Genomic DNA, 15,719 nt, shown 5'->3' with positions numbered 1-15,719 from the left:
TCCTTGTGTTAGAATATGGATAGCAACTCCTTTGAAAAGTTTTAGCATTGTGTCTTTCCTTGTGTTTTCACCAAGTATTCTGTGTATTAGGCCAAATGTCACATGGAACTTATTTAATTTATATAGGTTAATACCATCTTTTGTGTCTCCAGTAACAGTTTGGTGAATAAGACATATTACAGATGCAGAAGATGGAGTTAACCTGTAATAGCTGTATAAATGTGACTATAGGAAAAGAAGACTGCATGAAACTATTTTATTAGTGACAGTCCTTCTGTCACCACCTAACAGCTGAAAATGTGACACCTGTTCATTTTATTGTTCATCTTGTACGATTTTGGAGTGTACTGGAAATTTCCCTTTGAAAACTCTTACTGTAAATTATTTACTGGAATTTTTAGATATGGTGATTATTACATATTTGATTTGGATGATGTATTGCTAACTGTAGGTCATTTTCTAAGACCCGGACAATTATTTGGTTATTGGCAAAGAACAGAGTATAGAGTATTTATGTGTGTGTCTACTAGTATTAATTTGAAATATGAAACTTCCTGTCAGATTAAAACTGTGTGCTGGACGGAGACTCGAACTCGGGACCTTTGCCTTTCGTGTGCAAGTGCTCTACCATCTGAGCTACCCAAGCACAACACAGGCCCCATTCTCACAGCTTCATTTCTGCCAGTACCTGGTCTCATTCTGGAAATCTGAATTATCATTTAACTTCCCATTTCCATTGTCTAACAACATCGTCTAAATATATATTGAATATACAGCTGTAAGTGAAAGACTACCTCCTTGTTGCACTTCTCAGTTGACCTTTATTGCTCTTTCGCTGTACTTATAATTTCTGTGTGCTGATACAAAGTCTTCATGTCTTGTGTTAAAAGTCTCAGAGAGACTCTTTTGCCGATGACATTCTGAAGCTTACTCCTTTTCATGCTATCAAAAGCCTTTTCATAATCTATGAATGTGACAAGAGTTGCCATGTTGTATTATTGCCTTTTTCAATTGTCTTACAGTAGCAGCAGTATCACAACAAGATCATCCCTTTCCAAAGTCATTTTGTTCCTCCATTAGAAGGAAGTCAACAATGTTCTCCATTCTGTTGTTAATAATTATTGAATAGAGTTTGTAAGAAGCATTTAGAAGGCTTATTCCTCTATAGTTCTCACAGACATTTATTCTTCCTTTATACAGGGTTATTACAAATGATTGAAGCGATTTCACAGCTCTACAATAGCTTTATTATTTGAGATATTTTCACAATGCTTTGCACACACATACAAAAACTCAAAAAGTTTTTTTAGGCATTCACAAATGTTCGATATGTGCCCCTTTAGTGATTCGGCAGACATCAAGCCGATAATCAAGTTCCTCCCACACTCGGCGCAGCATGTCCCCATCAATGAGTTCGAAAGCATCGTTGATGCGAGCTCGCAGTTCTGGCACGTTTCTTGGTAGAGGAGGTTTAAACACTGAATCTTTCACATAACCCCACAGAAAGAAATCGCATGGGGTTCAGTCGGGAGAGCGTGGAGGTCATGACATGAATTGTTGACCATGATCTCCACCACGACTGATCCATCGGTTTTCCAATCTCCTGTTTAAGAAATGCTTCTGCTTTAGCCTTTTACGTAAGATTTTCCAAACCGTCAGCTGTGGTACGTTTATCTCCATGCTTGCTTTATTCGTCGACTTCCGCGGCTACGCGTGAAACTTACCCGCACGCGTTCAACCGTTTCTTCGCTCACTGCAGGTCGACCTGTTGATTTCCCCTTACAGAGGCATCCAGAAGCTTTAAACTGCGCATACCATCGCCGAATGGAGTTAGCAGTTGGTCGATCTTTGTTGAACTTCGTCCTGAAGTGTCGTTGCACTGTTATGACTGACTGATGTGAGTGCATTTCAAGCACGACATACGCTTTCTCGGATCCTGTCGCCATTTTGTCTCACTGCGCTCTCGAGCACTCTGGCGGCAGAAACCTGAAGTGCGGCTTCAGTCGAACAAAACTTTATGAGTTTTTCTACATATCTGTAGTGTGTCGTGACCATATGTCAATGAATGGAGCTACAGTGAATGTATGAAATCGCTTCAATCATTTGTAATAGCCCTGTATATAGGGAAGTACGATCTTTGCTATCATCCACAATTCAGGTACCATCCTCATTTTCCACCATTCATTTGAGAGGTGTAAGACCCTCTTTTGTAACATTTATTTCTCCGAAGGTAGGGAGTTCCACATTGATTCCATCAGATCCTGCAGCTTTCCTGTTTTCATCTGTTTCAGAGCTTCCTATATCTCATCAAGTGTGATGTCATCATCTTGATGACCAGGTTGGGTCGCTCCATCCTCAGAATAGATATGATGTTGTATAACTTCTGTGTTGGTAATTAATAACTGGAATTGGCCACAACTGTCAAATTATATAAGGTTAGCCATCCAGAGACATTAATGGCAGTATAACCCCACACATCTGTGAACAATCCAGTTACCAAACTGAGTTTCATGGGAAAAATCCTAAGGACACTTAACAAAACTCATATTTGATTGATTCTTGAATGGTGGTCATCGTCTTTGGACATTACCAAGTTGTATTTATGGAAGACAGAAAAAATTGAAGGAATTGCTGTCTGGTTCTCATGGCTTTTTAATTTTATATAATGTATATTCCAAGAAAAGTATAAAAAAATATTTATTTTTTTCCAACATACTGTACATCATGCATTATGGTCACAATTGTGAAATTAGAAATAATGTGGAGGTGAACTAACAGTCTTTTCTCTCACTTGCCATCAGTAAACAAAGTTGTAACTGTGAAAAATGGTAGTGATAGACTAGGTATCCCTCACCACAGTATTCATCTTACAGAATACAGTTATAAATGCACATTGGTACTGCAGCTCAAAATAACATGCATGTGTTATAAAGAAATTCATGTGTAAGGTAGAGCAACATGGTTATATTTATAATAACCTTAACATTCGTTTTATTTTTATTTTTCTACAAATAAATAAATTTGTGACTGCATTTATGTTTAATCATATTATCATTTTACAGAAGGTGGTTCCTTTTTTGTCGACTTCTTTGCACCATGGTGTCCACCTTGCTTACGCTTGCTGCCAGAGCTCCGAAAGGCTAGTGGTACATTGGGTGGCAGTGTAACTTTTGCAACTCTGGATTGCTCTCAGCACGCAGCTTTTTGCCGTCAACAGTCCGTACGCTCCTATCCGACTACAGTGTTGTACAACCATACTGGCACGCATCCACATTTCTTCCATGGGAGGACAGCAAGTGATCTGGTTGACTTCATAAGAGATGTGCTGCATCCAGTAGGTAAGTCTATCTTGTCCTGTTTCATTCACTCATCTGCAGTTTTACTGTGGTGTACTGATGTGTAGACTAGTTGATACTTTTTCTTAGCAGATGAAATTTATAATCATAGTGTATTTAAGAAAGGTTTTGCTTAGCAGTTGCATGAATAAGTACATCTGAAATTTAGGTCGCTATGATGCTTGTTGAGCGTCTAGGCAAATGACTGCTGCAATTCACGTAAATAAATTGTAATGTATCGACAATCTTGAACTCAAAAGGTTGGTTTGACCATCATAATACTTACTACCCATGGCCTTTTATGTTGTGGTTTGCCTTCTCCATAAATGAGAACTTTCTCACCCAGTCTGTTTTAGGATGACAAACCCACAGCTTAGTAGTAAATCTGAACTACAGTGCAAATGTACTTTTTTTAGCACAAACTATTAACATGTAAAAATTTGTAGCAGCAAGTAATGGGAACTCTGTGTTGGAATATCAACAATATAAGCAAAATATAGTTACTCACCATAAAGATGACGTGTTCAGTTGCAGGCAGCCACAATGTAAAGACAGTTATGCACTTAACTTTCGGTCAAAGCGTTCTTCAGAAAAGAAAATGCGAACACACACACACACACACACACACACACACATTCACACAACCAAGCACACACCTCACACTCACATAATCATCGCCTCTGGCAGCTTGGACTGGTATGCAACTGTCACGTGGAGTGGAATCAACAATCTGGAAGGAGCAAGAAAAGGGAAGGGATAGCAGGGTATGGGGTAGGGGGAGAGGAGAGCACTGTCTGGCAGAGGGTACAGTGACTAGACTGTTAACAGGTGCAGAATCTGGAGGCTGCGGGAGAGAAAGATGGGGAGGGGTGAGAGGGCAGAAGCATGGAGTGAAAAAGGAGAGGAGCAGGGGATGGGAAAGATGGGGATGGGTGGTCCATTGGCAGAGGGGTACACACAAAGAGAGTGAAAGGATGAGAATAGGGAGGAGGTGAAAGTATACAAGGTGTGGAAACCGTTGGGTGGAAGGTGTGTGGACAGTTGATTACCATAGGATGAGGCCAGGATAATTTTGGGAGCAGAGAATGTGTTGTAAGGATAACTCCCATCTGTGCAGTTTAGAAAAGCTGGTGGTGGAGGGAAGGATCCAGATGGCTCGAGTAGTGAAGCAGCCACTTAAATCAAGTGTATTATGTTCACCTGCATGTTGTGCCACAGGCTTGTCTACTTTACTCTTGGCCAGAGTTTGTTGTGGCCATTCATCCTGGTGGACAGCTGATTGGTAGGAATACCAATATAAAAAGCTATGCAGTGATTGCAGCAGAGCTGGTATGTGACATGGATGCTTTCACAGGTGGCTCAGCCTCTGACAGGGTAGGATAAGCCTGTGACAGGACTGGAATAAGAAGTGCTGGGTGGGTGGATTGGGCAGGTATTGTACCTGTATCTTCCACGGGGATGTGATCCCTGTGGCAAGGGGCTACTATTGGGAGTGGCATAGGCATGGACTATGATGTGGAGACTGGGTGGCTGACAGAACACCACTTTAGGAGGGATAGGAAGAATCTTAGGTAGGATGTCCCTCATCTCATGGCATGATGGCATGATGATAGGTAATCGAAGCACTGACGAAGGAGGTGATTCAGTTGTTCCAGTCAGAGGTGGTATTGGGTATCGAAGGGGGCCTCCTTTGTGGTTGGTTCTTTGGGAATGGTGGGAGGACTGGGGTTGTGAGGGGAAAATGGCATGAGAGATCTGTCTGGGGACTAGTTTTGGGGGATGGTGCCTGTCTGTGAAGCCCTTGGTGAGATACCCACAGTCAGCATACTTTGCAAAAGTGTTCTTGTCATTGCAGATACACCATCCCCAGGTGGCAAGGCTCTAACAGAGGGATTTTTTGGTGTGAAATGGATGACAGATGTTGAAATGCAGGTACTTCTGGGGTTGGTGAGTTTAATGTGGACAAAGGTGTGGATGGAGCCATGAGAGAGGAAGTGGTCAACGTCCAGAAAGATGGCACGCTGGATTGAAGTGTCCTGTTGGCACCAGTGGTGAAGCAGTCATTGCAGAGGACTGTGTTGTATTGAGTAGTGTGTCCGACCACTAGGCAGGATACTCTGTTCTTGGCCACAGTTTTTGGCAGTAGCCATTCAATTGTTTGGACAGCCTATGGGTGGTCATGCCCGCAAAAATGACTGTGCAAAATTTGCGTTGGAGGTGGTATGTGATGCAACTGCTTCCAGAGAGATTCCAACTTCTGATAGGATAGAATTTGTCTGTGATGAATCTTGAATAAGATGTGCTGGTAGGAGCATTGGACAGGGCTTGCATCCAGGTCTTCCACAAGGAATGAGACTCATAGGGAAAGGGGTTGGGAGTAGGTGGCGCATAAAGATAGACAATGATATTCTATAGACTGGGTGGGCAACAGAATATCACTTTGGAAATTATGGAAGAATTGTGAGTGGAATGTTTCTTATTTCTGGGCATGACAATAAATAGTTTAAGCCCTGATGTAGGATAGAGTTCAGTTGTTCTAGTCCATGGCAGTGCTGGATAATGTGCAAGGGCACTCTTTTGCAGCTAGTACAAGGTAGTGGCCAGAGTATTAGGTATGTTTGGATATGGCGTAATACTGAGGAATGTCGTACTAAAGGATGATGATGGCAGTGGAAATCAATTGTTACATCAACTTCGTCAAATTACTAGTGTATTAGGAAATGAGTATCTCAGTGGACAAAACCTGAAATACTGATTGCTGTCAAATTTCAGATGTTACTTATTGGCTTGTTAATGTTATAAGTAGAGCAGAAGAGAGGAATTATCTGTTGTGGAGAAATTGCAGGTAATGTTGAGAGTAGGTGTAGACCATGCACATCATGTGTCCTATTTGTAACGTAGTTCTAAAAAAAACATAATGCTATATTACTACATGACAATCCTTGAATGTCATGTGTATTTGTCTTTCTGATGTTTTCTACTTCATTGTATCACAGAATTTTGCTTGGGTGTGTGGTATACTTCATAATCCAGTTATGGTGGTCACCCTGGTGTCCTAAAGTTTAATTGGGAAAATAGGAAAGAATAGAGGTGAACTATTACTTTAAATGCCTTTTAAAGTTCTATAATGAAAGTGCTGGTGGAAATAAAGCTGTGAGGGTAAGTCATGAGTTTTGCTTGGAAAACTCAGTTGATAGAGTACTTGCCCATAAAAGGCAAAGGTCCCAGGTTTGAATACCAGTCCGGCACACAATTTTAATCTGACAGGAAGTTTCAGATCAGCGCACACACACACACACACACACACACACACACACACGCACACACACAGACCCACACACCCCAGAGAAAATATTCCCCATATATCCTTGTTTTGAATAGGCACACCATTCAAAGACAAGAAATGGAAAAACATTCGATCTGTATTATTTCTGTTTTATTTTAACTTTATTTACATTGAGATTATAGTCTATTGGTGAAATTTACAATATAAGCTAAAAGTATAGCATTTGAATATGCAAAAAATGGAAAGGCCAGATTGGAATATACAGTGTTGTGAAAAGAATAGATTCCTATTCACTGTAAGATAATCCTGTGAACAGCAGCCAGGCACAATGAAAATAATGTTACACATTGAGCCTTCAGTCAGAGTCTTCTTCAGAACAGAAAATGCACACACATTCACACAAGCAAGCACATCTCATGCACACATGACTGCTTTCTCCCGCTACTGTATTCAGAAGCTGTGTACGAGGTAGCAGGAATGCTTAATTTGGTGAAAGGCTTTCAAAATGGGGAATTGGTAGGGGAAACGGCTATTTCATGTCAGCTAACACCTCTGCAGAACATGAAATGATTTGAGGAGTGGCCGATCGTGACAGTGTTGCCCAACACACTAAATTTTAGCAAAGTGTTGCAACTTGCAGGGTGTGAATTTAGCCTTTTCTTAGCTTTTATTGTTGACCTTGATAGTCTGCAGAGCCTGTCAGGCTCTGGCTTTTTCTCTGACTATGACACATAAATAGAAAGAGCTGTGCTACATTGAAAACTTCATCCAAATATGCATTGCCATGAGCTGTGTTGGTGTAGCTGTTGGCTTCATTGGTTGGCATGATGTAGGTCACCAGTTGAAACCTCATCACCAGCAGTTATTTCTCATTTAATATTTATCATTTCTGGAAGGTTCTCAAGATTTCTTATGTTTGTAATTTGTGTATGTTCTGGAATATTCAATGTTTGTGTAAATAGTTGCAGTCTCTGCCCAGTAGTTCGGTTGTGTTTTGGCTGTACATTGGTATCCATAATAAATGGGCGGTTCATGGTGTGGGTTCCTGTAGTCATGTCCTAGTTCATGAACCACGGGCAATGTATGAGTGGCCAAGTAAGTGGTCCCGACAGTCGGGATACCAGTTACTTTGGAATAAGGCTGGGCATCTCTGACATATTCTGAGTCGTGGTCACCTTCGTGCTCATACGGCAAAGACTACCAAATCCACCGGTTAGTCCCTCAGCCGTTAGGGGTAAAACCCAATGGGACTCGAGGCAAGTAAGGCTAGCAACCTGCTTCCCTGGTACTTTAAATATGATGCTGGCAACAATCAGAGCAAAATGCCTCGGACCTTTGGAGGTGACGGAGTCCCACCTCTAACTGACAAACCAGGGACTCCTAAGATACGACTTGGCAAACAAATGGTAATGAGATGGGGAGCTCTTAATATCAATGGGGGCTACTCTTGGAAGAAGGTAGAGCTGGCAGAGGCTGCAAGTAAGATGGGGCTGGACGTTTTAGCTGTTAGTGACATTCGGGTAAGCGGTGAGAAAGAAGAAGTAGTGGGAGAATACAAGGTCTACTTGTCAGGAGTCAAAGCAGGAATAGCACAATGGGGTGTAGGGCTTTACATCAGGAAAGAAATGGAACCCAGCGTAGTTGCAATAAGGTACGTAAACAAACGACTGATGTGGATAGATTTGACAGTGTCTAGCAAGAAAATTAGGATTGCGTCAGTATATTCGCATTGTGAAGGGACTGATCAAGATAAGATGGATAGTTTTTATGAGGCACTCAGTGATGTAGTTGTTAGAGTAAAGGACAAGGACAGTGTTCTGCTCATGGGTGATTTTAACGCCAGGATTGGAAATCGAACAGAAGGGTATGAAAAGGTTATGGGTAAATTTGGAGAGGATATGGAGGCCAACAGGAACGGGCAGCAACTCTTGGATTTCTGTGCCAGTATGGGCTTAGTAATCACAAACTCCTTTTTTAAACATAAGAACATTCACCGGTATACTTGGGAAAGCAGGGGAACCAGATCTGTCATTGACTATATAATAACAGATCAGGAATTCAGGAAGGCTGTGAGGGACACACGTGTATTCAGGGGATTCTTTGATGACACTGATCATTATTTAATCTGCAGTGAAATTGGGATTGCGAGGCCGAAAGTGCAGGAGGTCAGGTCCATGTGTAGGAGGATAAGAGTGGAGAAACTTCAGGATAAGGAAATCAGGCACAAGTACGTAACAGCGATCTCAGAAAGGTACCAGTTAGTTGAATGTAGTCAATTACAGTCATTGGAAAAGGAATGGACAAGGTACAGGGACACAGTACTAGAAGTGGCTAAAGAATGTCTTGGAACAGTAGTGTGTAAAAGTAGGAGGAAGCAAACAGCTTGGTGGAATGATACAGTCAAGGCAGCCTGTAAAAGGAAAAAGAAGGCGTATAAAAAATGGCTACATACTAGAACTCAGGTAGACAGAGAAAGTTATGTTGAAGAAAGAAACAAAGCCAAACAGATAATTGCAGCATCCAAGAAGAAATCTTGGGAAGACTTTGGAAACAGGTTGGAGACATTGGGTCAAGCTGCTGGAAAACCATTCTGGAGTGTAATTAGCAGTCTTCGAAAGGGAGGTAAGAAGGAAATGACAAGTATTTTGGACAGGTCAGGAAAACTGCTGGTGAATCCTGTGGATGCCTTGGGCAGATGGAGGGAATATTTTGAAGAGTTGCTCAATGTAGGTGAAAATACGATCAGTAATGTTTCAGATTTCGAGGTAGCATGGGATAGGAATGATGATGGAAATAGGATCACGTTTGAGGAAGTGGAGAAAATGGTCAATAGATTGCAGTGCAATAAAGCAGCTGGGGTGGATGAAATTAAGTTGGAACTCATCAAGTACAGTGGAATGTCGGGTCTTAAATGGCTACACAGGATAATTGAAATGGCCTGGGAGTCGGGACAGGTTCCATCAGACTGGACAAAAGCAGTAATCACACCAATCTTTAAACATGGAAACAGAAAAGATTGTAACAACTACAGAGGTATCTCTTTAATCAGCGTTGTGGGTAAAATCTTCTCAGGTATTGTTGAAAGGAAAGTGCGAGTATTAGTTGAGGAGCAATTGGATGAAAATCAGTGTGGGTTTAGGCCTCTTAGAGGTTGTCAGGACCAGATCTTTAGCTTACGACAAATAATGGAGAAGTGTTATGAGTGGAACAGGGAATTGTATCTATGCTTTATAGATCTAGAAAAGGCATATGACCGGGTTCCTAGGAGGAAGTTATTGTCTGTTCTACGAGATTATGGAATAGGAGGCAAACTTTTGCAAGCAATTAAAGGTCTTTAGATGGATAGTCAGGCAGCAGTTAGAGTTGACGGTAAACTGAGTTCATGGTTCAGAGTAGTTTCAGGGGTAAGACAAGGCTGCAACCTGTCTCCACTGTTGTTCATATTATTTGTGGATCATATGTTGAAAACAATAGACTGGCTGGGTGAGATTAAGATATGTGAACACAAAATAAGCAGTCATGCATATGCGGATGACTTAGTTGTGATGGCAGATTCGATTGAAAGTTTGCAGAGTAATATTTCAGAACTAGATCAGAAATGTAAGGACTATGGTATGAAGATTAGCATCTCCGAAACGAAAGTAATGTCAGTGGGAAAGAAATATAAATGGATTGAGTGCCAAATAGGAGGAACAAAGTTAGAACAGGTGGACGGTTTCAAGTACTTAGGATGCATATTCTCACAGGATGGCAACATAGTGAAAGAACTGGAAGCGAGGTGTAGCAAGGCTAATGCAGTGAGCGCTCAGCTACGATCTACTCTCTTCTGCAAGAAGGAAGTCAGTACCAAGACTAAGTTATCTGTGCACCGTTCAATCTTTCGACCAACTTTATTGTATGGGAGCGAAAGCTGGGTGGATTCAGGTTACCTTATCAATAAGGTTGAGGTTACGGATATGAAAGCAGCTAGGATGATTGCAGGAACTAGTAGATGGGAACAATGGCAGGAGGGTGTCCACAATTAGGAAATCAAAGAAAAACTGGGAATGAACTCTATAGATGTAGCAGTCAGGGCGAACAGGCTTAGATGGTGGGGTCATGTTACACGCATGGGAGAAGCAAGGTTACCCAAGAGACTCATGGGTTCAGCAGTAGAGGGTAGGCGGAGTCGGGGCAGACCAAGGAGAAGGTACCTGGATTCGGTTAAGAATGATTTTGAAGTAATAGGTTTAACATCAGAAGAGGCACCAATGTTAGCACTGAATAGGGGATCATGGAGGAATTTTATAAGGGGGGCTATGCTCCAGACTGAACGCTGAAAGGCATAATCAGTCTTAAATGATGATGATGATGATGATGATGATGATGATGATGATGATGATGAATAAATGGGCTTTCAGTGTTGCATTTCATTGATCACCGTGCTTTCGGATTTGGGCTTGATCTGCATATATGACAGTTTTTTGTGGAGATGCCTGGTACTTCAGAAACATTTACATCACTGTGGCTCCAACTGGGCAACATGCAAGTTGTCACTTACATGGACAGGAACCAAAATACAAGCAGTACACTATTCCTTTGGTTCTTGTATCCAGGTGGCCAGTGGATTCCAAAACAGCAGTAAGTCAGCTGCACATCAGCCACCCATCAGTGTTTGCTGGAGATGTTGGTCACGACCTAACAGAATGGCTGAAAGGATTCGACTAAGTCGCTAGAGAACAAAGAAGAGAAGATCAGTAGCAGCGATAAATTTAAGGCCAAACTGGAAAAAAAAAAAAAAAACTTTTTGCAACTATCGGCGGTAAGTCGGAAGAATAATTGAAGGACAAGGATCAGTGTCTTGGAGAAACAACAAAAGTCTACAAACAGAATGTTTTGGCCCTATTCCAAATTTTTAATTCAAATATAACAGAAGCCTACAAAATCTCACACTTGATGAAAGAGGTCACAGCAGACATGTAAAAGAATGTCACAAGAGTGGTAAAGAATGTCACAACAAATTAGAAATTCATTGAGTGGTTCCAACACAGGAAGGAAATGTGACAGAAAAGAGTCTGACAAAACAGGTTTGACTGACTCCTGAATGTGGTTCTTACAACAGTTGTAGAGGATCACCATGAACTTGTGTCTTGTACACCAGGCTGTTAGAGAAGAGGCACAGCATTTTATGGCACCCAGAACTGTCGGACAAAGCAAGCAAGTGATAGCAGCCGTGAATGTCAATCCTGTATATTGGGAGGTAATAGAAAATGTTGACGAAGAGGTGTATCCACATTTAGCACCAATCTCCACCACCAGTCAAATGCACCTGCAAGAATGGTCTTGGCCATTTCAGCATTAAGCTATGACTGTCAAATGACAACCTAGTACATGTCCAACACAGGTAAGACCAGTTCCTCTGCCAAGTATAATGCCATGCACAGGAACAGACATTTGGAGGGCAGAGCACTACACACCGTTATAATTCCACTGTGGGTGCCCTGGACATGTTGTACGCTACCATAGGGAGAGAAAACAACTAGTTCACCACAAGATGTCAACCAGTGTAGCAATTGTATTCTTGCCAGTTAATTGCAGATGATTGTAGTCAACCTGTAGAATGAAGTCGTTCATAATCTGGATGAGGTCACTTCCCGACTTGCCATAGCCGTTCCCCATTGTCATACAGAGGTACCAGCCACTCTCCTAGCTGCTGCAAATAGGAAATATGTCCAACCCACAGGAACATGCGTAGCAAGAATAACTATAAATGACAAAACACAGACCTTTGAATTTTGTGGTTTTATCAGACTGTACTCGTGATGATGTAATGTAGGACTTCTTGCAGACAGCACAAGCAGTCATAGACTGTGGAAGATCAAAGCTCCAGATTGACAAAGCTATTTAAACAAGCACATGTGGAAGAGATTGCTCTCGTCGGTTGTTTTCCACCGAAGACAGTTATTCCACCATCATCAATGAGACAAGTTCTAGTCATCAGTCTAGATGCGTAGTTAAACTGTGAAGCTTTTGTCGATTGCAAAAAGTTTATCAGGGTCACAAAAGAAATCTACATTTCAGTGACTAATCAAGGGGGTTGTATGTGCTCAAGGATGACTTTGGATCACTAATTGTCATGAGCAGCCACAACTTATCCCTGAAGGTATGTGTTTAGGGACAATCAAACCAGTCCAGGAGGGGCAGCTTAATACTATCAACAAAGTACTGTACTTTACTACCACTACAGATAACACAGTGGAGGAAGCTACTATTGAATTGCCAATAGGATCAAAGCTGACTGAGAAACAATGTTGGAAAATGTTAGCTGTTCTGTGCCAATTTCTGGATGATTTGAATTCTGGAGTGGAGAAAGGACAGACCAAGTGACCCATGCTGAAATACTTGATCAGCATGGGTATCATGTGCCAATTAACCATCCGTTATATGGAGTATTGCTGGTTGAGTGACTTGTAGTCCAAGAGGAAGTGGGAAGATGCTGCAAGATGATGTCACCCTTCAGTGTGTTTCTGGTACTCTCAAGTGGTCTTGCAAAGGAGAAGGATGACACATGGTGTTTCTGTATTGATTATCAATGACTGAGAAAAACCCCAAAAAAGAAAGATATTGATCCCTTAGTGTGGATTGCCTGCAACAGACTGCTTGAGAGGATCAAAATGTTTGTCAATGCTGGACATGGAGACAGATTACTGGCAAACACAATGTTGATGAAACTAGTAGGAAAAAACTGCATTCCTAAATCCCGATGGCTTCTGAGAGCTCGAAGTTATGTCATTTGGACTATTTAACATTTTGGCCACTTTCAAGCACATGATGCACAACCTGCTAGACACCATAAATGGACAACATGTCTTTGCTATCTGGATGACATTGTTTTCTATTAAAAAAATAATAATAATAATTGAAGAACGACTAAGCCATCTGACAACAGCATTGAGGTGTGTTCAGACTGCATTACTCTGACTGAATCCGATAAGCGTGTCTTCGCCTCCCAAGAAATAAAAATAATAGGCCACCTATTAAGTGTTGATGGCACCCATCCTGATCCAGAGAACTATAGGAGCAGTCACAGGGTTTCCAATCCTCAGCATGTTCGTAATGTGCTCATACTCTTGACAATTCATAAAGGACTCTCCCATGCAAGAGCTACTGCAGACACAGTATTTTCCTGTAACAAGAGGTAAGAAAGATATTTCTTTGTCCTTAATGAGGCGCTAACATCTTTTCCAGTCCTAGCATCGTGACGAGAATGCTGAGATAGAACTTCACTCTGAGGCTAGCAGTGATTGAATAGATGCAGGTGTAGTACAAATCCAGGAAGGTTGTAGCTTATGATTCCTGCATACTTGACAAGTCTGAGGGAAATTACTCTTCAACCAAGAAAGAGTTCCATGCAGTTGTTTGGGTTATCAACAAGTTCCGGCTGTATTTGTTTACAAACCACTCACCAATGTGACCAATAATCATTGTCTGTACTTGCAGACTAGCCTGTAAGACCCGTCAAGTCAGATGATGAGATGAGGACCAAAGCTTCAGGAATATGACATTTTAGTGGGATCCAAAAACAGACGCAAACCAAACGATGTTGACTGCCTTTCAAGGGATCCTGACATTGCTGCTGAACAGAGGAGACATCCAGAATTGCTGAAAACTATAGAAGCCTTGGAGGCCAAAGAAGAATTCTAACTAATAAATGGAATGTTTTATAAAAGGAACTATGATCCGATGTGGTGGAAATGGTTGTTTGTCATCCAAGCTCATCTATGGTCAGCTATCATGAAGTTTTCCCACAATGCTCCAATATGGTTATCTGGGATTCGTGAAGACTGTGGATAGAATCAGACACAGGTATCACTGGCCAAGTCTATCAGTCCAGTACATGATATGTGAACGACTATAAGAAATGTCAGTGATAGAAGCATGTGCCACAATTATCTGTGGGGCATCTGATACCGATTCTGCCTGCAGCAGCACCATTACATTTATCAGTCTCTTTGGGAAGCTCCCTGTGTCAACAATTGGAAATCCTTATATTATACGTAGTTCCCATTGAATGCCTCACCTCTGTGCTTTCACCAAAACTGTGCCAAATGTCAAAGCTCTGCAAGTTGCAAGGTTTCTTTAGAAGATGCCAATTTGAAACACGGATCACCCTGTATGCTGGTTTCTTGTTGCAGAAAAAGCTTTCCAGTAGTGTCTTGTATAAGAGTTAATTTTACATTTTGACAGTTGACACGGGATAACAGCTATCGCCACGAACAAATGGCCTCACACTATCCTTTAATAAGACACTGGCAGATATGCTCACATTGTACATTATCTTTGAACATATTGGGATACAGTACTTCCCATCGTGACATTTGCATACAGCACATTGAAAACACAACAGGTTTCACACAATTCTTTCTGCTACACAGGTGCAAGGCCAAAACAACAATAGATAGACTGTTCCTGTTTCCCATGACATTACTGATAATGACTGTGTGACACACTTTTTAGCATAACTGAAGAATGAGACAGCTGACTTGCCTACAGACTCTGGATGGTCAGGAGAAAGACTAAAATCACTATAATGCCAAGCACTAGTCAGTGATGTGCAGCCAGGGAGACTCTGTACAGATTTTTATGCCTATGCAGAAAATGGGACTATCAAAAAAGTTAGTAAAGCTCTACTTTGGGCCATCTCATACCCTTTGTCACTTGTTGGACTTCACATATGAAGCCAACAGTTGTGACCCTTCATCTATAAGGCAAAAAGCGCACAGATAATGTCAATGTCTTCTGTATGAAGCCTTGCTACAGTCCTGAGGTGCAGATAAACAATAGTAGCTTCTTGTTCAAGGAAGCTGAAGCCCTGCTTGACAATAATGAAGTGTCAGTGGGAGGAGCTACCTTTGATGTTCATCATAGTGAAGGTGATGTGACAACATGACCAGAATGCAAGGATCCATCAGTGCCCCCGTACAGAGGACCACTGACAAGATCTAGATCCAGGGTGCTGTAGTTGGCTCCAATGACAGCTTCTGGAACAGAAGGAAAGGGAACAAATTCCATGAGCTGCTCTGCATGTAATATGTATAATGGTAAACATTGCTGGCTGG

The 15,719-nt window shown here is 41.6% G+C and overlaps 1 protein-coding gene across 1 annotated transcript in view; it reads left to right on the top strand.

Moving 5' to 3' along the window:
- Positions 1-15,719, top strand: part of LOC124545085 (dnaJ homolog subfamily C member 10-like) — a 113,531-nt gene that overhangs the window by 55,783 nt on the left and 42,029 nt on the right. The window contains exon 9 of the mRNA XM_047123895.1: positions 3,063-3,338. Within this exon, the coding sequence (XP_046979851.1) occupies positions 3,063-3,338 (276 nt within the window). The remainder of the gene's footprint in view (positions 1-3,062; positions 3,339-15,719) is intronic.

This window comes from Schistocerca americana, chromosome 8, assembly GCF_021461395.2.
Source record: "Schistocerca americana isolate TAMUIC-IGC-003095 chromosome 8, iqSchAmer2.1, whole genome shotgun sequence".
Classification (NCBI taxonomy): Eukaryota; Metazoa; Arthropoda; class Insecta; order Orthoptera; family Acrididae; genus Schistocerca; species Schistocerca americana.
This window is presented reverse-complemented; position numbering and strand designations above follow the sequence as displayed.